This window comes from Trichoderma virens (genome assembly GCF_000170995.1).
Source record: "Trichoderma virens Gv29-8 chromosome Unknown TRIVIscaffold_1, whole genome shotgun sequence".
Lineage (NCBI taxonomy): Eukaryota > Fungi > Ascomycota > Sordariomycetes > Hypocreales > Hypocreaceae > Trichoderma > Trichoderma virens.
Genome location: NW_014013748.1, coordinates 1,072,012 through 1,099,093, shown reverse-complemented (window position 1 = coordinate 1,099,093; position 27,082 = coordinate 1,072,012). Strand labels below are relative to the sequence as shown.

The following is a 27,082-nucleotide window of genomic DNA, read 5'->3' as shown; positions in this document are numbered from 1 at the left end:
ATGACTGGTGTTTAAGATGGATTCAATAAGTAGAAGGATTGGATTAGACAAAGCAAGTAAAAATATTATATTCATTCCAGCTACCCGTCGTTTCACATGACATCTATACATGATAAGAAATCCATTGTCTTGCACTCCATATCAAGGGGCAAACCAAGACAACAAGTAAATTCACCTTCAATCCCTCACCCAACCGTCGCAATACTATCCAACTGCTCCGGCGCGGGCCTCAACCCAAAGATGTCTCCTCCAGGCGGCGCAACCAATTTCGTCAATACCTTCAAAGCAGCCTTATCGCCCTCCTGCGCCGCCGCCCTGACATTATCCGTCGCCGCATACTGCGTAAAGCCCAGCTCCGGATACGTCCACTTGTCAGCTCCGCCCGCCGCCGCAGGAATCAAGAACTCGACCGCCTTGAACAGCGTCTGGCCTTGAGGACCCGTGTACTTGAACAGATCGACGCCGACCTTGCGGGCGATGAGCGCGTAGCGGAGGTGCGCCGTCAGATCAAAGTTGGAGTAGTGGAAGCTACGCGTGCGCGCGAGCTCCTGCGGCTGCGACCCGTTGGCGGTGATCTGGCTGTTGATGAAGCTCTTTGCGAGCTCGGCGCGCTGCTTGGCCAGCGTGATGTTGCCCGTGAAGAGCGCCAGCGCGGCGATCTGCATGTTGGCAAAGGTGCCGTGGTTGTTCTGCGCGGCGGCCTCCTCAACGCCAAAGGGCGAGTCGGCGAGCCACGTCAGGAACTGCTTGTTCCAGCTGACAAAGGCCTTGCCGTCGGCCTTGCTCCAGCCGGGGGCGCCGGTGTTGAGGATTGCGACGGCGTCGATGACGTTTGTGTACTCCTGGCTGAAGTCGATGATGCCAATCGACCTGCCCGTGTTGGCGCAGGGGATGATCTGGGCGTGGTTCAGGTTGGGGCTCATGGCTGTCTTGGAGTCGAGGAACCATGTCCGGAGAATGTCTGACGCGTGCTTTGAGTATTTGGGGTTGCCCGTGTAGTACCAGGCCAGCGACAAGACGTATGTCGAGTTGAACATCTTTCCAACGGAAACGCGGTCTTGGTATTGGTCCACCTCGGGATTGCGCACACCGTCCTTTTGGATGTACGGACATCCATCTGCCGAATTGGGGTTGGGCCACCAATACGGCGCCTGAGACGAGTAGTCGTGGATTGTGCCGTTGGGAGGAGCCTTCGTCTTTGCCGTCACGGTCCAGGGGCCTTGATCGAGCCAGCTATCTGCCTGCGCAGTGAGATGCTTCAACTCGCTCCTGAGGGCGCCATCACCCAAGGTGAGGCGCAGCTTTGCTTCGACAAGGCGCCAGCCATCAATGACGACGGTGTCGGGGATCAGAGACGGCCAAGGCCAAACGTCTCCAAGGCCGGGTAAGGCGTTGGCCACGCCCGCGGCGGAGAGCAGAGCAAAGGAAAGAGAAGAGAAGTGCATTGTGGCGAGTTCAATTGATCCCAGAACGAGTCAGCTGAAGCCGTCTGTCCCCAATTAAGCTTGATGACAAGATTAAAGGCCGAGACCTTCCCCATCTTATAGACGAAGAGCCCCCCCTGTCTTCCCCAGATTTCAACCCCAGATTCCATCGAGCAATGGACGGATACTTGTCCGTCAATTACCCCATTCAAGTGTCCAAAGGCAACAATGTCGAGCTGCATCACGGCAAAAAAGCCAATGGGGGATCGAGCAATTCTTCCGAAGCAGTTGCTTTGCGAAATGTTCCACCAATCAGATATTTAGCCTAGCATCGTAACACCCTGGTCCCTGGATGACTCCAAGTCTCTAACTACATAATCGATGCCTCTTTCTCGGAACTAGAGCAATGGGAAGATGATGAAACCGTCAAATAGGAAAAATACGCACGCCGTGTCGTGAACACATGTATGTCATTGGTCTCATTGAAATCAATAGAATAGCCATAGCCTTAACACTAAAAATCAAGAATGCCAACTCCTCCACTTGCCGTTTATTCCGCTTCTCGCATTAAGTTGTGGGGTTTTCACTCCTTGACGACTTCGGACAACTCGTCTGCTACAGCTCGCCCAGCTGTGCGGCCGGAAAAGATGCAGCCTCCCAGAAACGTTCCCTCGAGCGAGTTGTAACCGTGAACGCCTCCACCGCCGAATCCCGCCACTTCACCGGCAGCGTAGAGCCCCGGGAACGGCGTCATGTCTTTCTTCATGACGTTGCTGTTGAGGTTAGTCTCGAGACCGCCGAGTGTCTTGCGGCTGAGCAGGTTGAGTCGAACGGCAATCAAGGGGCCGTGGGCAGGATCTTGCAGGCGGTGAGGTGCCGCAACACGGCTACGCTTGTCCGGCCAGTACGTTCTCGCATTGTGAATGAGCATGGCCTGCGCGTCTTTTGAGTAGGTGTTGTTGAACTGGTCGTCACGAGCGTCAACAACCTCCTTGACCTTGTCGTAGTCCAGGACAGGGCCATTCCGCTCCTTTGCCAGCTCGTTCATGCCAGTCACCAGCTCCTTGAGGGTGTCCCGGACAATAAAGTCTTTGCCATTTTCCTGGAACAATTGCACGTTGACCGTGCCCTTCTTGCTAAAGATTCTGTTCTTGAACACCTCCCAGATGCTCTTGGCAGTCAGATCTGGGTTCTGCTCCGAGCCCGAGAGGGCGAATTCACGCGCAATGATGGACTGATCAAGAATGAACCAGCTGTAGTCGTAGCCGGTCGCACAGATGGCCTTGAGCGTGCTGAGGGTATCAGATCCCGGGAACAAGTATGGCGGGAAGCGTTTACCATTGGCGTCAAGCCACAGAGACGAAGGCGCTGGCAGGATGCGGATGCCGTGCCCGGGCCAGATGGGATCCCAATTCTGCAGACCCTCAGTGTAGTGCCACATGCGGTCACGGTTGACAATGTTGGCACCAGCATTTTCCGAGATCTGGAGCATGCGGCCATCGACGTGAGCGGGCACACCGACGACAAAGTGCTCGGGTACCTTTGGCCCCAGCCTCTCCACAGGCCAGTTCCGCTTCACGGCCTCAATGTTGCCTCCAATGCCACCCGAGGTGACGATGATGGCAGAGCCGTAGAGCTCAAAGGAGTTGACAACGGTCCGCGTCGTCTTGACGCCTCTCGCCGAGTCATCGTCCTCCAGAATGCTGCCCTTGACGCCAACGGCCCGTCCCGTCCCATCCACGATGAGCTCATCAACCTGATGCCGAAACTTGAACTGCACCAGCCCTTCTTCCGCGGCTTTTTTCACCGGATCCGCGAAGATGCGGACGACCTCGGGCCCAGCTCCCCAGGCAATGTGGAAGCGCGGCACCGAGTTTCCATGGCCGTCGGATCTTCCATCGCCGCGCTCAGCCCAGCCGACGTTGAAGAGGAAGCCCAGCCCGCGGGCCCTGACGTACTCCTCAAACTCGTCTGTGGCAAAGTCCACAAAGGCCTTTGCCCACTGCCGCGGCCAGTAGTCCTCGTCACGGTCAAACTGCGCAGACCCCAGCCAGTCGCGCATGGCCAGCTCCCGCGAGTCCTTGATGCCCATGCGGCGCTGGTAGTAGGAATTGACGAGGAACAGGCCGCCCAGCGACCAAAAAGCCTGGCCGCCCAGGTTGTTTTCGTTCTCCTGGTCGATGATGAGCGTCGGCACCTTGCGCTCGGCCAGCTCAAAGGCGGCGACGAGGCCGGCCAGGCCGCCGCCGACGATGATGACGGGCTTCTGCTGGTCGTCTTCCGAACCCATGGCTGCTGCTGCCTGCCTCGGTACTGTACTCTGAGAGAGAGAGTGAGAGAGAGAGGATGAGGGAGGGAGGGGAAGAGAGACAGAGAGAAGCGCGAGATGAGGTGAGGTGAGTTGATTCGACGTTGACGTGACTCGAAACTCCAAACGCGAGAGTCTGTCTACGTGTACATTTCTCGCGTGCGGGATATTTGCTGCTTTATCATGCAGATGCAGATACAGATGCGCATGTACATGTACATTCAATCGATTGCTATCGGGTGATGCGGGCGATGCGAGGGTGTGTTGCGCCTGCTGGTACCGGTACGCAGGTGAACTTTGGCACCTCCAGCGGCTGCCATTGAAGCCTCAGCAGCCACAGCCGCTGGAAACTAAGTGCCGACCTAGTAGTAGCAGTCTGTGATTTAGTGCATTGATTGCTGTCAAAGCCTCCAAAATGATTGCCCATGTCCATTCATTCATCCATCCATCGGATTTGCCCCCCCGGATTGAGCGCTAACAGGATTGAGTTTCAATGGAGGCTCTCCGCGGGGACCGATCGGGTGTCAACTTGGCTGATTGCAAGTCATTTCTCCATGCAAATCAATCACAGAATGACCCCGCAACCCCGCCGAGGGGCAACGATAGGAGAGAGCTTTGAGCAGCAAATCCTCGCCCAGCTTTGTGTACATACAACTTGGCAGGTATTTTCTGAGTACCTATCAAGGTGTTTCATGTCCATATGACCATCTCAAGGCTGACATCAAGGTTTCACAATGTCATCCCTAGCAACAACTACCGCTTTCTGCACTCGATTAATGATACACATCAAACATTGAACCTTTATCAGCCCACTAACCTCTTCGTATACTCGTATAACGGCTAATGTCTCTTAGTAGGTCAACACCATCAACAACAAGCGCAGCCGAGGTACCTCGACTTTCCCCGCCTGCAAAGTCGCGGTACCTCCATGTACTCTTACGTGGCCGCGTTATTCACTTCACATGCAATTCCCCCGCCCGCGTGTGCTCTGATTGGGCGACGCAACCTGAGGTGACCATCGTGCCACTTTGGACATGAGAAATGACGACTTGTGTGACTCTGGCGTGTTTCTGCCGGTACTTTGCACCTACATGTACCAAGAAATTTGTTGGCTACGGGTATGTCGTGATGTTGAATTTCGTTGGCATTTGTTGTAGTACCATAAATGTGAAACAACTTGATGGAGCGCAAGTCAATTGATAGACAAGCCTACATACCTACCTAGGTACTGAGAATGTCTTCTATCAACAACCCCGCGATATGGTCAAACCGCAATGCTCTTCTTGTAGAAATAAATCAAACGAGTATCAAACATCTTTATCAATAGGTAGATGTACTTTAATTCTCATTGATAAAACACACCAACCATTTATTCGCCCGGTAAGCGCTCGGTAGACAAGCATGCAGAGCGCAAGGCTGGCTTATCTCAAAGCTGCATACCTTACCCTATAAGCCATAACAACAATCAACTATTATCCTCACAACACCATGAAATAAGTACCTAACAGCTAGATATAATCTCAAAAAGATGTGAAACATTACAGCTTCAAGTTAAAAAAGAAAAAGACAAAAATAACTTTAAAACAGACCACTCAACCTCATACACCAACACCAACACCAACACCACCCACCACAGCATCACCACAAACCTCACATCCTTCAACCCTCCTCTCCCCCATCACCCTCCCTCATCAACCTCCGCACATCCTTCACACTCCTATTAACATCCCGATAAAACCTCTCGCTCCTCCTCTGCCCCCAATCCACCTTCTTCTCCAACCTCTCCAACCTCTTATCCTGCCTCTCCACCAACCTCACAAGTATCTCAATCATACTCCCCTGCTCAACAACAACCTCCTTCAAACCCCTACTCGTCCCATCCGTACACACAACAGTCGACCTCTCCCGCAAAGACGACACCTGAGTAACAGCCCCAGCCCTCTCATCCTCGCTCTCATTATCCTGCGCTTCTTCCGGCTCAACGCCTTGCTCACGCTCAGATCTCCGCGCTCGATCCTCGCACGTCTCCCCTTCCCCCGTGTATATGCTCTGCCCGCGAGGACATTCCGCTCTCTGATCCCTTTTCACCGTCTTTGATTCTTGGCTCGAAGATATATTCCCTCGACTCGCCTTGTCTGCTGCCTTCTTCAAACACCACGAACACCCACAATCACTCTCCACGTGAACGCTGTTGACCTCCATCGTCGGAATCTTCATCATAGGAGGCGGATCCATCCGATTCGTCAGCAAAACTTCATCCACACCCCTAGGCACAACCCCCGGCGGCGCATCTTCTGCCGCTCGCTCGTACTTTTGCTTGAACTCCGCCCACCAACTCTGTCTCGCACACTGCGACGCTCCAAACATGACTCTCAAAATGACAAAATGCCCCCAGCTATGCCTGTTGCACCGCATATACTCCGCCAGCGGGTGATCCAGCATCGAGTTTTCTCTTTCCGTAACGTGAGCCTTGGGAACCCACTCGACAAAGTCCCGTCTCTCGCCCTCCGACCAGGACCTCGACTCAGTCTTCCACAGGCCTCTCAACCGATTGTAAATGTGCCAGTCAACGATATTGTACCCGCTGTAGGGAGGAATCGCCATCCTTCTCGCCAAATTCATCGAATTCACTGCCCTAGACCTAGCTCGAGATGGCGTCGTGGCGGAATGGCTGGGCATGCTTTGACTACGACGACTGTGCCATCGATGGCGACGCCGATTTTCCATCGCTCTTCTTTCGGCATCCATCGGTATGCATTCGATACTATTTTCGCTATTCTTATGCCAGTTGTTGGAAAGCGTAGCTGTGATGGAGTTAGCTATTCGTATTTCGCCTTCTGCAAACCTGGGAGCTCCATCGCAAACCTTGTTACAAAATTTCGACTTCTTCCAGAACCAAGAAAACCAATGGATTGTAGGAAAGTTCAAAGAGAAATGATCCAAAGAACCCGGCAACGTCAAGAGCAGAAATGCAGCTTTATGTCTCCGGCATGATAGTAGGAAAATAGAGGCAAAAAGTTCACGAGTAGAGGATTGAAAACAAATATCGATGCAAATTTGACAGTGTGCAGGTCCCACATCGAGGTGAATAATTTGAAGAAAAAAGGGAATGCAGCCCAAACAGTCAGCCATGTCGATGCCAACTGCAAACAGCCGTGCTTCCCTATGGCTATTCACATATCAGACACACTCATCCACTATTTGCTGTTTTTGCGCATCACTCAAGTCACAATCATCAAAATTGAAGCAGTATTCTCTTCCAAACTTTGTATTGATGCTATAATAACAATGTTATGGCTATGCTATACCAGATGAGTCGTAGTGGAAAGGGGTAATGAGGTATGGGAGGAAGAAAGAGGGAAATACTTTAGCGAGCACCGTTGTGAGCGATCAAATTGGGTGTTTCAAGCGTGAGATCCTTCGCCTTGTCCTTGATTGCCACCTCCAGGACTTTGTCTCTCAACTCCTTTGCCGTTTTTGTCTTTTCCAAGGCGGCCAAATACAAAGCAAGCCCGGTAATGTGGGGAGTCGCCATTGAAGTGCCGTCCAGAATAGCAGTCGCGTTATCCGTCGCGATAAAAGCGGACTCTATGTCCTCACCAGGAGCCTCGATGTTGACCTCGGGGCCGAAATTAGAAAAGCCGCACCGTCTCCATTGGATGTCGATGGCGCCCACAGTCAGGGCTTGTGATGATGATGCAGGAGATGAGTATCGGGCTGGCTCTGCATCGTTTCCAGCTGCAACGACGACGAGAATTCCCATTTCAAAAGCAGCATCAACAGCATGATTCAACGCGTAAGAATAGGGGCCTCCTATCACAGCGTCAGTTGATTTTGCCCTTGGCCATCCTGGCTGGGTTCCACTCACCAAGAGACATGTTGATGACAGAACGGCTCTGGCGGCCTTTGGCAAGAATGTCTCGGACTGCCCACTGCAAACCATCAATCACATCCGAGTTCTCGCCACCGTTGTTGAGAAACACTTTGACGCCGATGATCTCCGTCTGCTTGGCCACGCCAAACGTCTTGCCCCCGATGATGCCTGAAACATGAGTTCCATGTCCACTATTGTCCGAAAAGTCATCGGCGATGACACTGTACCCAACCGAAGCCCGGCCCCCAAACTCAACGTGTTTGGTGTTGATTCCAGTGTCAATAACATAGGCAAAAGTGCCGTTGCCCGCACTCTTGTCGTAGCGATACGACTCGGAACCGGGCTTCTTGCTGGACAATGCCGCAAGACCCCAGGGGGCATGGCGCTGCGTCACAAGCTTTTGTACAGTAAAGTAGTCATCCAGCTCGATTTCTGCCACCTAAAGACACCCAGTTGCATTAGAACGGAAAAATCCGTTGACATGAGTAACTGCAGGTATGCTCACCACTGCATCGCTCCAAAGTGAGGCTATAGTATCTTTATCAAAAGTTCCAGAGTATGCCCGGTAGCCACCAATGGCATATGTCCGTTCAAGACCGGAGGGACTACTCTGCTTATTGTCTTGCGAGCTGCGGTAATAGGTGCCATTGACTTTGGCGATGTGATTTTTGAACTGGGTGGGAGTGAGGTCCTTTTGAAGGGTCACGATATACTTTGCCTCAGGCTCAAGTGCATCCAGGTTCAGAGCCAAGCGTCTCCCGGTCTTGTTGAAAGGATAGGCTGTGACGCACGGCGAGACTGTGATCAAGAGGAGAGCAAGCTTTTTGAACCAGGCCATCTTTGCCGTTGTACCAGAGCGAATGTGACTGGTTGCGAGTCTGATGGGAGGGAAATTATGCCACAAAGATTGATGTTCCAAAAACTGTATGATCAAAGAGCGGATGCTGGTGGAGAGTGCAAAGAGTTCCAAGTTTGTGCTGCAACGAAAATACAGATATAAACACAGAGAAGCATTGCGACTGCCTACCTAGTAGGTAACTGGTTGCTTCCTTTTGTGAGAGCCGATGCGCCTGCGTTGTGCGCCTTCTCTCTTCCTTCTACAGCCTTGTTAGGAAGCATCTCCTTTCGTCCGCTACTGAATGCGTCACTAGAGCCTGGACATGCGGTTACTTCATCGAACCAATCATCTTTAAATGATAACAGAGAAAGAAGTAATACAGTCTCTCCACGTCTTCAAATAGCAAGTGTCACTTTGAGGATACAACGGATATTTGTAAAAGCTGTCTTGTATTGTAGTAGTCTCGATATGCATAACGACTAGTTTATAAGCAAGAAAAACAAGAGAAAAAGAAAAGGAAAAGGAAAAAGCAGTCTATGGCTCCCATTTCTTAAATCCCAACCGCTGCTTCTACCCAATGTAATGAATCTTCGCACACCCTTTCTTTCCGGTTAGATATCCCAGGTATCATGCTCCAAAAGACAAAAAGAAAAACGACAGAAAACACCCTGTTCCATGCAGAAATACTATGTACAAGAATCTGCCTGCCGAAACTCATCGACAACAGATTCATAGACCCAGCTCGTGTGTGCAAGTCTATGCCAAAACACCGTTTGCTTCGAGCTTGCCCAGCTCAACCCCCTTTGGCGCAGTAGCCACCTCGGGCTTTCTGCTTACCAGAGCAGGTAGGGCTTCGACCTCTTTGCGGGTGATGTTGAGCTTGTCCTGCGCCAGGCCCATTGACTTGAAGAACGAGACGGCCTCCTTCCATTCTTGCTGCTTTCGCTCGCCGGACCACTTGAGCTCCTCACCCATGACATCGATAACACGAGGCAGTGCGCGCAAGGCGTTCTCAACGTCGAGGAAGGCGAGGCGAGTGCGTCGGGAGATGAGGTCGGCCGCAGTGCAGGCAGCTTCAGACCGGACGCCGTGGCGAATTTCGGCTTCAATAAAGGGGAGTGTGGGGATCAGGCGAGTGGCGGCGGAGTTGGAGGCTGATAGAACGGCCCAGGCGCGATCGCCATAGTTGTGGGCCAGATGGTGGGCAACATCAGCATCCACATGGTGAGCCTCCATGAGTTGGGAGGCGAGAGAGGTCGAGTAACCATGGGCTCCCAGGAGGGGGACGTTTTTGGTGATGCAGTGGCCGGTAGTTTGCACGCCAGGGAGACCAGCACCGCTGATATCTGGGAGGGCAACGGCAGAAGGAGCAAGGTTGAATGTCTTGACAGCCTCATCGACTGCGTCTTCGGCCATCTGGCGGTATGTGGTCCATTTACCACCGGCGCAGGTCAGAAGACCGGACGGCGAAACGGTGACGAGATGGCTTCGTACGAGGGACTCGGTGTTCTTGGCCTTGGGGTCTCGAACAAGAGGTCGGATACCTAAGGCATGTTAGTCAAGCTTATTATGCGAATCCAGCAAAGGGGGAAAATGCTTACCAGACCAAGTAGCTAGAATATCAGATTGGCCAAGCTTGGCTTCGGGCCGCAGAAGCTTGTTGACTTCCGTTAGGATAAAGTCTACATCCTCCTTCTGCGCCACCGGCTCCTTCTCAATCTCACAAGCATTATCTGTGGTTCCAGCGACAGTGTATCCTTGCCAGGGCAGCACGAAGACGACTCGTCCATCGGAAGTTGCTGCCTCGAGCATGCCCATGCCGTTGGGGCACACACTGCCGGGAAGCATAACGTGGGCGCCGGAAGCGGGAGCTACCAGAGTCATGCGCGATGGGTCGTCCATGCGCTCGACAGCGTCGGTAAAGGGTCCGGTGGCGTTAATGACGCCCTTGGCGCGCACAGTAAATTCTTTGTCGTCGTTGCCCAGAACATCTCGGAGGGTTGCGCCACGGATTCTTCCGTTCTGATCCTTGTCCAAGCCCGTGACTTCGACATGGTTCAGGACAGTGGCGCCGTACAGTTGGGCAGTCAGAGCAAGGGAGACATTCATTCGGGAGTCGTTATGCTGGCCGTCGTAGTAAATGAGGGCGCCAACCATGTCATCGCTGCGCAAAAGAGGGAAGTTGGCGAGAGCCTTGCTTTTGCTCATGAAGTAAGAGCCCTCGATGCCTTGTGAACCGGCCAGCAGGTCGTACGCCTTTGTGCCAACCCACATGTAAGGGGCTTGGAACCAGTTCTTGAGGGGCAGTAGAATGGGAAGAGAGTTGGAGAGGTGAGGCGAAATCTTGAGGAACGTCTTGCGCTCATGCAGCGCCTCCATCACCAGCTGCAGCTGGGAGTAGTCCAGGTTCATGACGGCCTTTTCGAGGTAGCGCACGCCGCCGTGGACCAGCTTGGTGCTCTTGGAGCTGGTGCCCGCAGAGAAGTCATCGCGATCCACGATGGCCACTTTGAGACCTCGAGTCACGGCATCGAGCGCAATTCCGGCGCCGGTCGCGCCCGCTCCGATGATGAGCAGGTCGTACTCTTCAAGATTCTCGTTTGCTTTGCTGTGGCGCTTGAGCTCGGCCAGCTGCTCCAACCGAGACGAAATGACGGGGAAAGTAGGCGGAACGATGCGGCCATTGCTGTCGCGCTTGACTTCTGCGATCGGCTTGTGTGTAGAGTGAGATATCCTGGTGCGAGTGTAGACGACGGCGCTTCCAGCTGTAGCGACAACGCCGAGGCCCAGCAGAGGGCGTCGAAGGCTTGAGAAGCCTCGAACCATGGTGAAGTTCGTAAGCGGTCGTAGGAGGAGGGGCACAAGAGAATGCTGATGGCAGGGATTCCTCCAATGGCAGGGTTGGTATGAAGTAGAGTGATTGATGAGGCTTTAGGTAGGAGATTTGTCGTGGGGGCGAGCGCCTCTTAAAGGATGACGGAAGGGCGAGGGCCAGGCAGGATCTGCAAGATGAGGAGAAGGGCAAAAAGGATGATTCCCACGGAAAGCCAGAAGTGGAACAAAGAAAAAGCGAAAACCAGCCCAAAATTTTAATCAGAAGATAGGTTTTGCGTCAGATGAGGTGACTTCAATAGTCAACTGAGACTGAGCTCGGTGGATGATGGCCGACCGACGTGGGTCAAACGAGATTTCGCTTGATACGACGATCAGGTTGGGGGTCTTGGCGGCACTGATTCGTGGAACGAAAGGGGCGAGTGAGGAGCAGGACAAGATGGGTGGGAAAGAGAAGAGACAAGGCTGCTACCACGATGTTATTGAACCTGTGGCTGGTCTAGTTTTTCTGCAGAGTCTGGCCACGGAGTTCTCCACGTGGTGGCTTGTGTGCTTTGTATGTCGTGAGCCAGGGGCTTGTGCTCGAAGCTCTCGCTTTTTATTTTTCCTTTCCTTTTTCTCTCTCTCTCCGGAGCCTTGGCCGCCATGGTAACAGTTACATCCTCAGCCTCCGTCATCCCAGTGATGTCACGCTGGAAAAGGACTCCCGAAGCAAGACAGAATCCACGCTCTGGGCCTGCGATCCCGGTGCAGCCGGTGCGGACGTGGTCTGGCCCGGTATTCCCAGAATGGTTCAAATTGCTTCGTCCAGACCAATCACGCCGCAGGCCGTCCTCCGGGATACGGACTTGCGCGGGTCTCTTCTCCAAACAGGACGGGCGGTTGATGCTCGGAGTGGACCTAGTTGTCTAGATTTGGGGGCAATTCGGGGTTGAGCAGCCGAAGATGGCAAGCCACGCGTCGAAGCTAGGCATGTGAATGGATGGAGACATGAGCCATTCGGCTGTGGCTGACGAAATGAGCCTGAATGTCTGAGGGGTTCGGGAAACATTCGGTAGAGAATCCCCGAGCTGGACACTCTTGAAGCTGTCACGACCACGAGCCAAAACCAATGCAGAAAAGTCGTCACGTTGCTCTCGGCCGTTTGCCCTCGTCATTGGCGGAATGCAAACATTCCGTCTCGTGATTCTGATAGTCGCTTTTAACCCACCAACTGATGAGAGGCATTCCTGGGGGATTGAGCAATTGCTTTGCGATAAGCTAAAAGGCAGAGACGATCTCGTCGAAAAAAAATTGGGCTGCGCTGCCTCAGTCATTGCTCTGATCACATGTCATTGCTCGGATCCGAGCCGCATCCACAGCTACAGCCACAGCCAGCCACAGCCAGCCATAGCCAGCCACAGTTTGTCAGCCAGCCACAATCTGCACGCCGGATAAGTTTCCTCGAGACTGGCCAGGGTCTTTTTATCCGCCAAACCAACACGATCCGAGCCAAGGCCAAAACGGACACTCTTTCAGCTCTTATGCGAACCCGGCTGCACTCAGCTGGCTACTTGTACTTGCACTCATACGAGGTCGACGAAATGACTGCTATAGTATTCAGCTGGCCGGGATGTCGAGCATAAGCGTGCAGCACCTCTCGTTTTCAGCTCCAAAGTCACCACGCCATCATCGCGCGTCATCGTGAAGACAGGATCAAATCCTTCCTGCGGCAACACCACCATTACTGAACCGTTCCGGCCACTACCATCCTCACGCCGGGTTTTACACGGGAGTGGCAAACCGTTTTGCTCAACCTCACGTTTTCTCAATTTCAACCCCCGTCCCTTGCACCCGGGCACGGACACAGGGCGTGTGCATACTCGATGCCGCGTATCACGCAGAGGCCACCACCGGGGACGAAAAATGAGAGAGCAATCCTACCTCTCTTGCCGCACCAGCTCCACACAGAGAAGCACGAGGCCAGGTGACCATGTCTGCGGCCTCTGTTTTGTCTTTCGTTGTTTCGTCCCCTTGCTCCCCGTCCCATGCTCGGAGAAGCCCGTGCAGCCTCTTTTTTTCTTATGAGCGGGCGTGGATCTCACACCGCAAGGGTTGAGAGATAACAAAAGATAAAAAAAAAAGGCTTGGCAAAATGGCTGGAAGATATCGCTTAATGACGCCTGGACCCGGTAGCCGCCGAGTTGCCTTGTCAGAGTCTCATGATAGTGGCAATGAGCCTCATCGGTGTACGAGTAGGCTGTAAGGCGGTGGTGATGAGGACGACCTGCGCTTTGGTAGTGCTAGAGTATTCGGGCAATTGTTGGTTGGCTGAAGCAGTGATTCGCATTGCATCTGGGGAGATTGAAACAGAGTTCCCTGCAGATGTTGGAGCTACGCTGTTCTCATTCAATCATCTCTGTCCTGAGCTGCAGTAGTTCTGCCTCTGGATTTGTAGGGTAACAGTCAGGAAGCATTCCAATCTGCCATCTCCATTCCAGCGTCGCAGATTCGCCGGACCCTATCACGAAATTCTCCGACAACAACCCTTTACCCGACTTTCATCACATTTCATCTTGGCCATCTCTACCGTCTCGTGTGTTGTCACTTCCAACAGGCTGGTCCAGCTGCGTGGTGAACCCCCGTTTTCAGGGTCCCATCATACACGTATCCTTGCTCCGCCAGTTTCCCCCATCTCAGGATACTCGGCAAATAGTCCATCACAAAGTCTTGATGCCCAATGGCCGATGGTGCTCCTTTTTTTGAGGGTGGGATATTATACTATTATCGCTCGCTAAATTATTCAACTATACTTGTACAACCAACCATACTCCGTGTTTTCATAACACATTCATCCGGAATCAAGAACCAGTTCATCAAGCACACCGTCATGCTGTTCTCCCTTTTTTTTTTGTTACAATTGGCCCACATCTTTTTTCATACCCCAGTTCACCGAAACTTTCTTTTCCTGTAATTTTTCCCGAGACCATCTCGTTCTGTTTTTCATCACGTGTCTAGCATTGGGTAGCAATCCTTAGACCTTTGCTTCAATGGCTGACGGGTGGGTGTTGGACCACACGCTCTTGCGGGGCCGCATCAAGCGCTGAAGGCCCAGCATCGGTGTGTTGATGGGGCTGTTTCCGGTAAAGATGAAGACATCGTACAAGAATCCGCCAAAGGCGCAACCGCAGAATGGGGCAACCATGGGAATCTGCAGTGCATGGTTAGCAACGACGAATCATGCATCATCACCGCCGAAAAGGGGGCAGGCGGGAGACGAAAAGAGAAAAACGACATACCCAGAAATAGTAACCGCCTGCGGACCACACTTCGTGGCCATATCCAATCATGAACGACACCAATCGGGGACCGAAATCACGAGCAAGGTTGATGGCATAACCAGTCTCCCAGCCGAAGCAAGCGCCAATGCCGAAGATGAGGAAGAAGAGGCAAAGCGGCATCAGGTTTCCAGCTCCAATGTTGTTCGGGTCGGCCAAGGCGAAAATGCAGAACATGAGGATGCTGCTGGCAATGAACTCGGAGAAAAACATGCCCGTCCGAGTCATGAAAGGGGCAGGATACGTGCAAAAGACGCCAGCGGTGGCGGTAGGGCCAGTCACAGTTCGGATACCGGCGCCTCCCTCAAACATATCGAAAGCAGACTTGTAGTTGGCATAGACGATGGCGGCACCCGTCATGGCTCCCAAGAGCTGGGCAAGGGCATAGACGGGGAGCTTTCGCCAAGGGTGGCCGCGGTACAGACAGTTGGCAAAGGTCACCGCTGGGTTGAGGTGACCGCCGGATTTGCCGCCAACATAGACGCCGAGCATGACAGCGATTCTGTTTGCTGTTAGTGACCAACCTCTCACCATTGGTTTACTGCAACGCGGCGCAACTTACCCCCAGCCCCATGAGATGCTCTGGTAGTCGCCCTTGGTGCCACCACTGAGGACGACCTGCGCAACGACACCATCACCGAACAGGATGAGAGTCATGGTTCCCAGGAATTCCGAAAAGAAATCCTGGCAGTTGCTGCGAATCTTGCTCCAAGCCAATTGCTCTTCCTCTACGGGAGGAGACAGCAGCTCCATTCTCGGGGCATCGTCAAGACTGGATTGGCCCATGTTGGGGTTGCGAAGAGGAAGAGGAGCGGATTTGTCAAGGGAGAACTCGGATGTTTCTTCAGAATGGGACATCTGGAAGTTGTACAGTACTTGATATGTGTGATGGGAGTTGGCAGAAGAACTGGGGCAAGTGTCTCAAAGAAGGAGGGTGGGAATGTTGTCAAATTATAGTTTTTTTCTACCCCCTTGGGTGCAGGCTCGCGATACTATCAACTTCCGGCTCGGTAAAGAAACACAACTATTACGTCCCTCTCGTGGGGCTACCCACGCCCTATAACAATTGAGGCTGGCTGGGATGGCAAAAGCAGAAAGATCGGGTAAGTCGGTGGTGCAGACGCAGACGAGATGAGGGGGTGGCCGAAGATGACAAGATTCCCACAGCTGACAGTCAGAGATTGAAACAGATCTGGTCAAGCAAGGGCTTTCACAGCGTGTGGATCTGGAGAATCGAGAACACGTTCTTCCCCGCCTCGAATACGGGGATGAGATGGGAGCTTCAAGAACTAAGAACGGGCGGGAAATGAACTAAAGCGCTAGGGAAACCAATAACTCGGGCTCAGGTGATACCAAAGTTGCGAATAACGTTGGCCGGACGGGTGAGGGGAACGTGAAATCGAATGATGGCTACCGAATAACCACCTGGGGCTCGGGATTTTGAATGCGCAGCACCGGGGTCTATCATGTTCAATGACACGCGCACACTCGGCGGCTTACACCGAATCAGGTCACCATGACTATGCCGTTGCTACTACTGCACTCCATACCACTGCTAGCACGAGCAGTAGCACGAGAAGTAGAACGAGGGAAGGCTGGCGTGCAACGGGTGTGACCGAGGTCTTACGAGTAGCTTGGGGGATGGATGGTTTTTGCCTGCGGAGGGCATGGTAATTCATACCCCCCCTCCCTGTCCAAATGGGACATATTGGCGGGCTAGGGCTTTGTGAGACTCTCGTGGGATGCTGGGGACCGCCGGCGTGTCCTGGCTATACGCGCCGGACCAGGCCGGATGCAAAATTCTTGTTAGCGCAGAGAGCGGAGTGAGACAGCAACGGGCTCTGCTGTCAAGAAAGGAGAATTTGGCGGTGCGGGAAGAAGTGAGAAAAAGGGGGAGAAGACGAAGAAAGGGAGGAAAGAAAAAGACGACGACGAAAAAAAAAACACATGACACAATTCCATGCTTGGGAGCTCCGTGCGTGGGAAGCACGACGACGCATAATGATGGAACCCTCACAAGCAACAGATCAGCACAACCAACATTAAGCTTCTGGGGCCCGTACATTCCTGTACATACATGAAGCCGGCCCTAGCCATGCTTGATGCATGGATGGAGCGGCGTGCATATCCCGATTAGACAAGAAGGGCATGCCGCTTGTGTGCACAATTGCGAGGATTAGTCTTAGGGCATGGCCTCCCATGGTGGCCTCACCGGGGGAGCCGCGTCTCTCTGGGGATTTTTCCCGCGCAGTACCGTTTACTATTCCATTAGTCAAAAGGCGCGTTCCTCCAGACACGGGCGCTTATCCGAATTCTGGCTGATGGGTGTGAGACCTTGCAGGAGGGCCTCAGCCACATTCGGTATTGCAATCCCAAGCTGCAGCCCCCACCCTCGCTATTCTTTCCGATCAAGATCGCGACGATGGTTGGGGTTTTCCCGAGCGTAGCGGCTTCTAGCTGCGTTCCAGAGCTTAGGCGAGCAGAAGTGAGGCTAGCATAGGGCTCTCTGGGCTGATGATGGCCGCCCATTAGGTCGGGTGGCAGACCCGAGAAGGCCTCTCCGCGATGTGGGCTTGCGGTGTCCTCATCGGGCCCCGGATTCTGAGCTCGGGATGCTGATGCCCGAAACGGAGGCCCATGCGGGTATCACGCGGGGATCCTTGCCGGGCTGTGGTTGTTGCTTCGACGGGAAGAAGCAAGTCAGCTTCATGACTAGCCACATACGAGCACATTAGCTGAGCCGAGGCAAGCATCTGCCCATGGGGAAAACGTAGTTCGGTCCCTTGTGAATCGTAGCTGTGCTCGTAATACCACCTTAGTAAAAGCAAGTAGCGCCGAAAGCTCCTAGTCAGGTAGCATCTGAAGGCGGCCATGTTGTGCGTCAATTTGACGTGGGCCCTCCACCCGTTCGAGCTCGGTCTGGTCTGATCTGCTCTGCTCAGTTAAAATTGGTTCTCGGTCTCGGCTCCGTTTTCTCCAGCCGTTTCTCCTCCCTCGTGACCGTTGCGCCTCCACAATCTGGGGACTCGGATTAGACTCTGTGGATGGCGGGGAACTGAGGGGTAGCTCCCATGTGGCTCCTTAGTGCTGAAGCCAGTGCTAAAGACTGCCTAAAAGCAACTGTCCCTGGAGCCTCGATTCCCTCCTGGAAGTAATTGTTCCGGAGGCGAGACTAGCACTGAAGCCACTATTGCTTGTACTTTGCTAGCCCATCCCCTGGGGAGGGACATAAAGGCGCCTCGACTTCCTACCAAGCCACACCTCGTACCACACCACTCATCTGGCCCTTTTCTTATTATAACGCCTAATTTCCGTCTCCCCTTGTCCTTTTGTCCTCGGTCGTGATCGCATAGCCAGCTCTGCTCTGTTGTGTCTTGTTATATTAAGACCTCGTTTCTGCCCGGTCTCCCTCTCCCTCTCCCTCCTCATCTTCGCTTTCTTCTTTTCGCCACCCAATACTTACCCCTCCTTGGCCTTGTTCTCACACAACAGGACCACAATCTTGTGAATGCTCTCATCTCTTCTACCCAAGAGATTCAAGTCCAAAAGATTCCGCAGATCCAAAACCATGATTCGACCCACCTTCGTTGGAGCCATAGACCAGGGCACCACCAGCTCTCGGTTTCTCATCTTCAACCAGAGGGGCGAGGTGGTTGCCCTGCATCAGTTAGAGTTTCAACAGCACTATCCTCATCCTGGGTAAGTAGATCTGCATGCACACGTAATCTGAGACAAGCAAGATGAAGACAAACTTATCAATTGCGCAGTTGGCATGAGCATGACCCCGAAGAGCTCATTTCCTCTGTAGAGGCTTGTGTTGACGGCGCTGTTGTCGAGTTTGAGAAGCAGGGTCACACCCGCGAGCAGATTGTTGCCGTTGGTATCACAAACCAGCGTGAGACCACTGTCGTCTGGGACAAGACGACGGGCAAGGCGCTGCACAATGCCATCGTCTGGACCGACACTCGTTCCCAAGAGCTGGTTCGCAAGCTGAAGCACCGCATTGGGTCCAGCGAGCTCATCAGCCGATGCGGTCTCCCTCTGTCAACGTATCCTTCCATTAGCAAGCTGCTGTGGCTCATTGAGAATGTAATTGAAGTCAAGGAGGCGTATGAAAAAGGAACGCTTGCGTTTGGCACAGTCGACTCTTGGCTGGCGTACAAGCTGAACGGTGGAGCTGCTCGCAACATCCACGTCACAGATCCTTCCAACGCCTCACGGACCATGCTCATGAACCTCGAGGCACTTGACTATGACTCCGAGCTCATTGATTGGTTCCGCATTGACCCAAAGAAGGTCACCCTTCCAAAGATTGTGCGCTCTTCAGACACCGAGGCATACGGCTCTCTGGCATCCACTTCACTCAAGGGAACCAAAATCACTGGGTGCTTGGGTGATCAGTCTGCCGCATTGGTTGGTCAGAAGGGATTCACCGCAGGTCTTGCCAAGAACACCTACGGTACCGGTTGTTTCTTGCTGTACAACGTAGGCCCCAAGCCGGTCATTTCGACCCACGGTCTCCTGACCACGGTTGCCTTTGATTTTGGCGAGGGCAAGCGAATGTATGCCCTCGAGGGTAGCATTGCTGTGGCTGGATCCAGTGTCAAATTTTTGGTTGACAACTTTGGTTTCATCGAGTCGTCATCCAAGCTTAGTGCTCTCGCCGAGGAGGTTGAGGACAATGGAGGCTGCACATTCGTCACTGCTTTCAGCGGTCTCTTTGCCCCCTACTGGATCGACGATGCCCGAGGAACCATTTTTGGCATCACTTCTTATACCCAGCGTGGCCACATTGCTCGCGCCACACTTGAGGCCACATGCTTCCAGACACAAGCCATCCTCCGATCTATGGAGAAGGACAGCGGCAAGCCTCTCACTGAACTCGCCGTGGACGGCGGCATGTGCAACTCAGATCTGATCATGCAGGTACGTGTGCAGGAGCCAGGCTAGAGAAGAAGAGAAGAGAAAATACTTGAAACATGGACGTTTGACTGACAACTCTCGATGATAGACTCAATCCGATTTCATTGGCATTCCTGTCAACAGACCAGCAATGCGCGAAACCACGGCGCTCGGTGCAGCCATCGCAGCTGGATTGGCAGTTGGTGTTTGGAACAGCTTTGAGGACCTTGACAACGTAAACAGCGAGGGTCGCACCATTTTCCAGCCTCAGATCTCGGAGGCAGAGGCGAGCAAGCGGTTTGCTCGATGGGAGAAGGCGGTTCAGATGAGCAAGGGCTGGTTGAACGACGAGTGATGGGATACTTCACGGGAAAGGAAGCATGTAATGAAATCTTGTTAGGCTAGAAATGAAATAATACCACGAGCGGTTTGCTGCCATTTTCTAGACATTGAGTGCACGGAGTGTATCGGCCGAGAGATACTGACTAGGCAAGTGGCGCGAGCAAGCACGCACACATGCATACCGTACATGGCCCCTATCACGATCATGACATGTATCGTACATTGCATTGCTTCTTGAAAGGTCCGATAGCTGAACGCCGGTGCAGTGACATGGATGCCACCCATGCTACCCTGTCACTCAGCTTATACTCGGTACTGTACGGTCTGACGTCTGACTGCAAGCGCCGTGGCTTGTAAATATTGCCAATTCTCGCAACGTCGCGTGGCGGGCACGTGTGAGAGTTAGAGTTGGCCGAGAACATTGAAGCTAGTCGTCGACACGGCCGGAAGCTCACCGAGGCGTGTCTCGGGCCCTTGTGGGTTTCTACACTCCGTTTCGATCCCACTTCATAGGGCTTCGGGGTCGATTTACCGGCTGCGAAGATCAGCACATGCAGTGGCTCGGTTTTGCAAGACCGAGTGTGGAGTTGCGAGCGGATCGTCGAGAAGGATCACTGATATGGAGCTCCGTTTTGCTCGGCATAGCAAAACGGAAGCACTGGGCGCTAAGAGCGTGCCAATTGGTCACGCTGAAGGAGGGTTTTTCGCTGCCCACCAAGTAATATCGGCTGATCCTTTTCCTTGTCTGGAGTAGAGTGTGTGCTTAGAAGCTGTTTGACACCTCGGCCGCTAGTGGGTAGAACCATTGGGGCCGCTGGAACAAACTCTGTTGCTCCGCATTCTTCTAGACGACGATGATTGCTTCTTGGAGTAGCACTATACGTGGTATACGACTATCGACGCGGAATCAGCAGCGCACGATGTGCCTGTCGCGAATTCTCTCCGAAGCGGGCGGGGGGGTATCAATTGAAATCTTCACTAGGCCTCAATTCTTCATAGGGCATTTTCCTAGTTTCCGAGGTGCTCCAACGGAGGAGTGATACGAGAACGGCTAGCGAAGCCCTCATGGTGGTAGCCCTCACCACGCGTCCCGCTGACAAGGGGCTATTAACGCCGCTGCGCTAGGCGCAAACAAGATCTTTGGAAGTGAGGGAATCCCCGGAAGCGACCCCGAAGCACGCAGCTGGGTTGGGGAACATGCGGAGGCACGGGCGAGAGGGTGTGCGAATGATGATTCAAGAGAGGCGTATCGGGTTCTGGTCGTGGCTCGCGATGCCAGCTCGGGCTCGAACTCGGCATTTGGCCCATTAGCACAAAGGAGTGCAATTGAGATTGACGATGCTCCGAGCGCTCAGCCCAGATTGATTAGATGGGTGGAACTGTATCGTAATAGTCAGTAGTAGTAGTAGCAGTAGCAGTAATAGACGGAGAGTGGCGTGTACCGGCCGGCCGCCTGCGAGACAGCCCTCAGAATCGATTGCGGAGTCGAGCCGCGGCATATTGACTCTCAAATTACCCCCCCAAACAGGACGGACAGGGCACCTCTGTAGGGATTGAGGAGAAGAGGGAGGGAGGAGAGGAGAGGGAGGAGAGGGAAAAGGCCCAATCATTGGCATCGTCATTGTTTCGGAACCCTGCGCGCCAGCTCGAGTAATGAACTGGATGGATGGGATCATGGCTAAAAGGGTCAACCAACGAGATGGAGATTGCAGAAATGCGTAGCTTCCTTTTTTCTGGCAGCCTGGAGCATGATTCAGCACCTCAGGGCCAATAGTAGCGCCGATAGCGCCAGCCCATGTCTGTAAAGGGCCTGTAACGGAGCCTGCTAACTGCCCGCTATGCCTGTAACTGAGCAGATACAAAGCCGCTAGGGGTCCCGTAAGCACAGAGCGTTACTAAAGAAAAAGGCGACTGGATACTTGTACGATACTGATCCCCACCTCCACCTCCGAGCCTTGCAGAGCAAAACCACCAAAAGACAAATCGCCGTGACGGAGCCAGGAATGACGAGATATCGCCCGCAGAGTCTCCCCAAAGGCGTTGTCTCTCTGCATGCGCGATAAGGAGGAGCTTGGATCAAAGCACGGCCATATCATATCAGATGTGGAATCACCCCGATCCCGATCCCGGCCATGCAGCACGCACCGTAGAAGAGCCTCCACCAGTCTCGCTATCAATGCCCGAGGAGGACGCAAACTCGGTATCGAGCCACGATGACGGCTCCAGCGCCGACGAAACCACGCCTGCCGTTGCCTCGTCGTCGCAGAACGGCTCAACGGGCGCGTCAAGCAAGAAGCGCAAGCGGACCAAGTACCAGAAGACGTCGTATGTTTTGCTTTCCCCCTCTCTGACTCGCCTTTGTCTCATCTCGCCTCGCCTCTGGCTGTCTCTGTCATTTCATCTCATGTCATGCCAAGTCATGTCACTGCGGACTTCTCAGAATGAGTGAATGTGACAACTCGAGCCGCCGTATCAGACCAGCCACGCTGACCCTCTTCTCTCTCCTCCCAGATGCGAGCTCTGCAAGGCGCGCAAGGTTAAGTGTGACCGCGCTGAGCCAGCATGCTCATGGTGTGCGCGGCATAATCGGACCTGCGTCTATCTAGAGAGGCAGAAACCGGGCAGCCGCATCGGCTTCAGCCTGGAGCTCGAGGCCAAGGTCAACCGCATCGATGCGTTGCTGCAGAGCCTGGGGCGGCGCGTCGAAGAGCACATTGCCAACGACCATCTGGCCGTTTCGCAGGCTCAGGGGCTATCGCCAGCTCTCAGCAACCACTTGCCATCACCAGCTGACCCCTATCATCAAGATGGCTCAAGACTTGGCCACGTGGGAGCTGCCAGGAGCACTCCAACGGCGAGGCCAAGCCTTGTAGCCCCTGCGTGGGATGCAAATGGCGGCGACATCCACCAAGACGGCCGGATGCCATCTCATGCTAATTCAAACTCATCCGCGGTAAACAACTCTTATGCTCAGACTTATCCGTCCTCCAGCTTTTCAGCGTCTCGAAGAGGCCCCTCATCTATATCCGCGGCCGTTAATGACTTTCCCCCTCACGACATCGTCTACACCATTGTCGACCTCTACTTCAAACACTGCAACCCCTGGTGTCCAATCTTAGACCGCAAAACCATATTCGGCATCTTCTTCGGGTCGACTTCTTTGAACGAGCCAGATCGTGTGCTTTTGCACGCCATCGTAGCAACAACGTTGAGGTTTTTAAAAGATCCTCGCCTGTCTCCTGAAATGAGGGCCCATCACCATGCTGTGTCAAGACAAGTCGTCCAGATGTACGCAATGGAAAATGTGAGCGTTGCGGCACTCAGGGCTCTAGTCATTCTCAGTTTGGACGAGCTGGGTACCTCAAATGGACCCAAGGGATGGAACCTTCTCTCTCTTCTAGCGCAAAACGTCAAACAGCTCGGGCTTTGCGAAGAAAGCAGCGTCTACCTGTCAGTCCAGTCTGACAACCTACCACACACGGGGTCGATACGAAGAGTTGCTGCTGGGCGGCCGGATTCGTGGATTGAAGATGAAGGCCGCCGGCGAATATGCTGGATGGTATATCTACTTGATCGATATGCCACAATAGCGACTACGACGTTTGATTTCATGCTGGAAGATAGAAAAATGCAGAGGGTTCTTCCATGTTCCTACGACCTGTTTTCTAGAGACGTTCCTGTTGAGACGCGCTCCTGGATTTCGTCGTCTCAGCCATATGGCACTACAGGATATGCAACTAATAAACCGGAGAACCTGGGCAGCTTCTCCTACCACTGTGAAATCCTGAGGATACTCAGCAAAGTGCACAACTTCCTCAAGACGCCCGTCGATATTACGTCTTCTGCTGATGTGGCAAGCTGGCGAAACACCTACCGCTCATTAGACGGCGCACTCGATGGCTGGCTGAGGAGTTTGCCAAGCGACTACAGCAAAATCTCCGCCCTCTGCCACTCTGATCCTGGTAGTCGAGTAGCAAACTGGTTCATGTTGCATGGCGCCTACGTCACGTCCGTTGTACGGCTGCATTCTTCGGCGGCGTATCCGACTGTCAGGTCACATCTCTTCGTCCCGTCGTATTACGCCATGCAACGATGTTTGTCCGCGGTTCAGAGCTTGGCAGATATTGCACGAGACGTTTTTGAAGCCAGCGGCTTAGATAATCTCGGCCCTCCATTCGTCTTTGGTCTCTGGGTTGCCGCCAGGTTGCTTCTTGTCCACGCAGCCTCAATAGGCTGCCCAGTCGATCCCAAGATTGAATTCTTCATCGAGATTCTTGGCCACATTGGGCAATATTGGGAAGTAGCCAATAACTACGCCAAAATTCTGTCCAGAGCTGTCCAGAGAGGGCGGCAAGGAGATATGAACTTTACAGCCATGCGCAGGTGAGTGATATAGTCAACTGCACTGTTCTAATCACTACGATCCCGTATACTGACAGCAGTCATTAGGAGCGCTCACGATCTAGCAACTCTGACCTCTTCGATGAGGCAATCAGGGTCAGAGCCGACGTCAACGCAAGTCACTTCCCTAAGCGAGCTCGATAATATCGACATTTTCGACTTCTTCAACTACCCCAAGTTGCAGGAGCCAAGGACGGGGAACGGCCAAGCATGGCAAACTCAGGGCGTTAATGGGCTGACAGGGGAATCCATGAGGATGCCAGATCCAGAGTCGGACTGGCTAGGATACAATTCGCAATTTCAGTAACTGGGGCCGGCGTGTAAGATTTCGATTTAGCGTGAATGATTATGAGCAGCGATACCAACAGCAGCGATTTACATGTGGAAACGGGTGCTTTGGAAATGAGTATTTAGATATTCAAGATATTTATGAGTATACAATTCCACAGATGCGATTGCGCAGTTTTTTACAGATACATGTTTCATTGTAAAGTGCTACATTATATTGATTGCTATTTGAAGTATTGCCCAATGCATCCACATGACCTCTCCATGCACCCCTTTTCTATGGAAAGCCCACAATGATCTTTTTTTTTTTTTTTTTAACTTGTAGGGTAGGCAATTCTTCAAAGTTTTTGAGCCAGCAATCAAGCACCCTCACTCATTGACGTCTTGAAGTTTTCCAGTCTTGATATCATATACATATCCGTAGACCTTTAAGTCCTTTCTTAGGTATGGGCTATCCTTGAGAAGCTTCATATCTTCAATCACACTCGCTTTCAAACTACAACAATACCAAGTCAGCTTCAAATTCTTCAAAGTCTCATGACTAGGCCACTTACTCAAGAATCTCTCCAAATTCCATCTTGGCAATTTCGGCAGCATTTTCAGGTGCCCTTTCTGTCAAAGCACTGTGGATATAGTCGTTGCGGAGGTGAGTGAGACCACAATCTGGCAATGATTCCGTTTAGTATCTGTTCGTCAACGCATTGGGCAGAGGAAGCTTTACCAGTGTGGTGGATGACAATGACTGCACCAACGCCAAGCAAATTATCGATGCAGATGATCGATCTCAAAGCTTCGCTTGTGCGTCCACCAGCATTTCTGACTTCGCTGACTTCTAAAGGACCACAATAGTCAGCAGGCTTTGGCTTTAGGTTTAAGGAAAGGCGCTGAACATACTCATTCCAATTCCACCAAAGAACTGATCGGGAAGGACACGTGGATCACAACATGTTACTGTAGAGGAGTGATTGTTAAGGCTGGACCAATGGGGGGTTAACAGTGGCAAATGGCTTACCGATCATGACTACGCTGGCTCCAGGTGGCAGGGTAGCCTTCATGTGTTCAAAAGTTGGCAATGGCTGGTGGGATAATGAGAATTTTCTGTGATATTTTGTTAGATAGTTTGCTTGTAGTAGGAGCTAGGTGAGAACCATACTCGGCGTGTTGAACCATGCTATGAATTTGTTCTTCGTTTGATGCCATTTTGTAGTTGTGACAACGGACAAGAGTTTGAGAACGAGAAGATGGAGGTAGGAATAGTTTTGAGAGTTGAGAATGGATTTCAGAGGGGAAAAAGGGTCCCTTTATACTTGATTTCTTACTCGGTTTATATCTGCTTTTCGGGAGCTCTTCCAACTTGAAGCTTACCTCATAATGCATGTTATTGCCAAAGTCTTGGCGCGAGTGATTTCCTAAATGGGTATAGGGGCTGAGTATACCTTTATTGGTATGGTTGTAATCTCACTCTTTCTCACACTCTTTCTCACATGTCTCTTCTCCCTCTCATGGCAGTATAAACCTTATTAATTGTAAACATTAGTTACGAACAGATCATACTATAGCAAAGCTGGCTTTGGTGATTCTGAATAGATCATTACTATTATTCATGAGCAAAAATGGATCTTCAGACTGTTTATGCTATTCTTAGCTGACGAATTAAAGAGTGGATAGCTTTTATGTAGATCTCCCCACCCTCGCTTCGATCGAAGGGATATGCGAGGCAAGTAGTATGCCCATCATTTCTAGTTTGGAAATGAAATCTCCACACCATATAGCCTCTTTCGTCTTATTCTCCATTCTGAATATCTGCAGTGCCACGTTGATGGGAAATAGCGTTGCGGCGGGGCCATACAACCCCATCTCTGGTTGGAGATGGTAGCGCATACTCTGGCAGATATCTCTTGCGAGATCCACCCTCTTTTCTGGCGAGATCGCAGCCTGGTGCTTCAAGAGGTAAGTCACATTAATTTCCTTCTCTTTAGAAATGGTTAGTAGAGTTGATATCGAGATTTGTATGACCAAGAGAAAGCTCCAATAATGAGACATCGTGTTGGCTGCCAGGATATTCGTAAAGTCGTATGAGATTGGAAAAATAGTTTCGTCGTCCGAAAGTGATGACACAGGCCACCAAAAAAGCCTAGAATTGGAGCTAGTTTCGAGATTTGCCTCCCATTCCTCGAGACGAAGCATCTGAGAATCGAAATCTTTGTGCAGAGCTATAATTTCCTCGTTCTGATGAGCTCTATTGGAACTAGAGATTGCGTCAAGCCGCTGCAGAAGGGATGGTAGACTAGCGATCTGGTCAAGTAGACTCTGCATTAAAGATTTCGGCTCGGACGAGAAAGGCTCTATCTTCCAGGCAGGCTCGTCTAGGAAGCTCTCTTTTCGATGTTGAATTGCCCGAAGAAGCTTTCAAAGTCAATGATGCCATTGTTGATGTATATGAGTTTCTTGACTTACCATAAATATCCGGAAGCTCGTAAAAAGCTGATGCGGAATGCCTGTCTTGAAAGCTTCTGGGCCTTTCTCTTGAACTAGTGTGCAAATGCATCGAGCGTG

The 27,082-nt window shown here is 52.4% G+C and overlaps 10 protein-coding genes across 10 annotated transcripts; 2 read left to right on the top strand and 8 right to left on the bottom strand.

The window, feature by feature from the left end:
- Positions 1-45: 45 nt before the first annotated feature.
- Positions 46-1,488, bottom strand: TRIVIDRAFT_215053 (uncharacterized protein; the record flags this gene model as incomplete). Its single annotated transcript, XM_014105816.1, has 1 exon — positions 46-1,488. One exon carries the CDS (start codon positions 1,443-1,445, stop codon positions 186-188), a length of 1,260 nt encoding a protein of 419 aa, XP_013961291.1.
- Positions 1,489-1,700: 212 nt separating this feature from the next.
- Positions 1,701-3,850, bottom strand: TRIVIDRAFT_215052 (uncharacterized protein; the record flags this gene model as incomplete). Its single annotated transcript, XM_014105815.1, has 1 exon — positions 1,701-3,850. One exon carries the CDS (start codon positions 3,712-3,714, stop codon positions 2,008-2,010), a length of 1,707 nt encoding a protein of 568 aa, XP_013961290.1.
- Positions 3,851-5,391: 1,541 nt separating this feature from the next.
- Positions 5,392-6,411, bottom strand: TRIVIDRAFT_62858 (uncharacterized protein; the record flags this gene model as incomplete). The annotated part of the gene is made up of 1 exon (XM_014105814.1): positions 5,392-6,411. One exon carries the CDS (start codon positions 6,409-6,411, stop codon positions 5,392-5,394), a length of 1,020 nt encoding a protein of 339 aa, XP_013961289.1.
- Positions 6,412-7,099: 688 nt separating this feature from the next.
- Positions 7,100-8,444, bottom strand: TRIVIDRAFT_33902 (uncharacterized protein; the record flags this gene model as incomplete). Its single annotated transcript, XM_014105813.1, has 3 exons — positions 7,100-7,545; positions 7,601-8,045; positions 8,112-8,444. The coding sequence occupies 3 exons, from the start codon at positions 8,442-8,444 to the stop codon at positions 7,100-7,102; spliced, it is 1,224 nt and encodes a 407-aa protein (XP_013961288.1).
- Positions 8,445-8,874: 430 nt separating this feature from the next.
- TRIVIDRAFT_85732 (uncharacterized protein) lies at positions 8,875-11,792 on the bottom strand (the record flags this gene model as incomplete). The annotated part of the gene is made up of 2 exons (XM_014105812.1): positions 8,875-9,988; positions 10,046-11,792. 2 exons carry the CDS (start codon positions 11,268-11,270, stop codon positions 9,201-9,203), a joined length of 2,013 nt encoding a protein of 670 aa, XP_013961287.1.
- Positions 11,793-14,289: 2,497 nt separating this feature from the next.
- TRIVIDRAFT_140684 (uncharacterized protein) lies at positions 14,290-15,346 on the bottom strand (the record flags this gene model as incomplete). Its single annotated transcript, XM_014105811.1, has 3 exons — positions 14,290-14,466; positions 14,555-15,095; positions 15,156-15,346. The coding sequence occupies 3 exons, from the start codon at positions 15,344-15,346 to the stop codon at positions 14,290-14,292; spliced, it is 909 nt and encodes a 302-aa protein (XP_013961286.1).
- A 2,724-nt stretch (positions 15,347-18,070) lies between these two features.
- TRIVIDRAFT_91895 (uncharacterized protein) lies at positions 18,071-19,913 on the top strand (the record flags this gene model as incomplete). Its single annotated transcript, XM_014105810.1, has 3 exons — positions 18,071-18,292; positions 18,361-19,519; positions 19,605-19,913. 3 exons carry the CDS (start codon positions 18,162-18,164, stop codon positions 19,848-19,850), a joined length of 1,536 nt encoding a protein of 511 aa, XP_013961285.1.
- Positions 19,914-22,010: 2,097 nt separating this feature from the next.
- TRIVIDRAFT_113842 (uncharacterized protein) lies at positions 22,011-24,539 on the top strand (the record flags this gene model as incomplete). Its single annotated transcript, XM_014105809.1, has 3 exons — positions 22,011-22,162; positions 22,349-24,220; positions 24,287-24,539. Coding segments are annotated over 3 exons (2,277 nt in total), but the record flags the coding sequence as incomplete, so codon positions are not given.
- Positions 24,540-24,895: 356 nt separating this feature from the next.
- TRIVIDRAFT_33561 (uncharacterized protein) lies at positions 24,896-25,383 on the bottom strand (the record flags this gene model as incomplete). Its single annotated transcript, XM_014105808.1, has 3 exons — positions 24,896-25,022; positions 25,081-25,189; positions 25,248-25,383. Coding segments are annotated over 3 exons (372 nt in total), but the record flags the coding sequence as incomplete, so codon positions are not given.
- An 814-nt stretch (positions 25,384-26,197) lies between these two features.
- TRIVIDRAFT_35105 (uncharacterized protein) lies at positions 26,198-27,082 on the bottom strand (the record flags this gene model as incomplete). The annotated part of the gene is made up of 2 exons (XM_014105807.1): positions 26,198-26,932; positions 26,984-27,082. Coding segments are annotated over 2 exons (834 nt in total), but the record flags the coding sequence as incomplete, so codon positions are not given.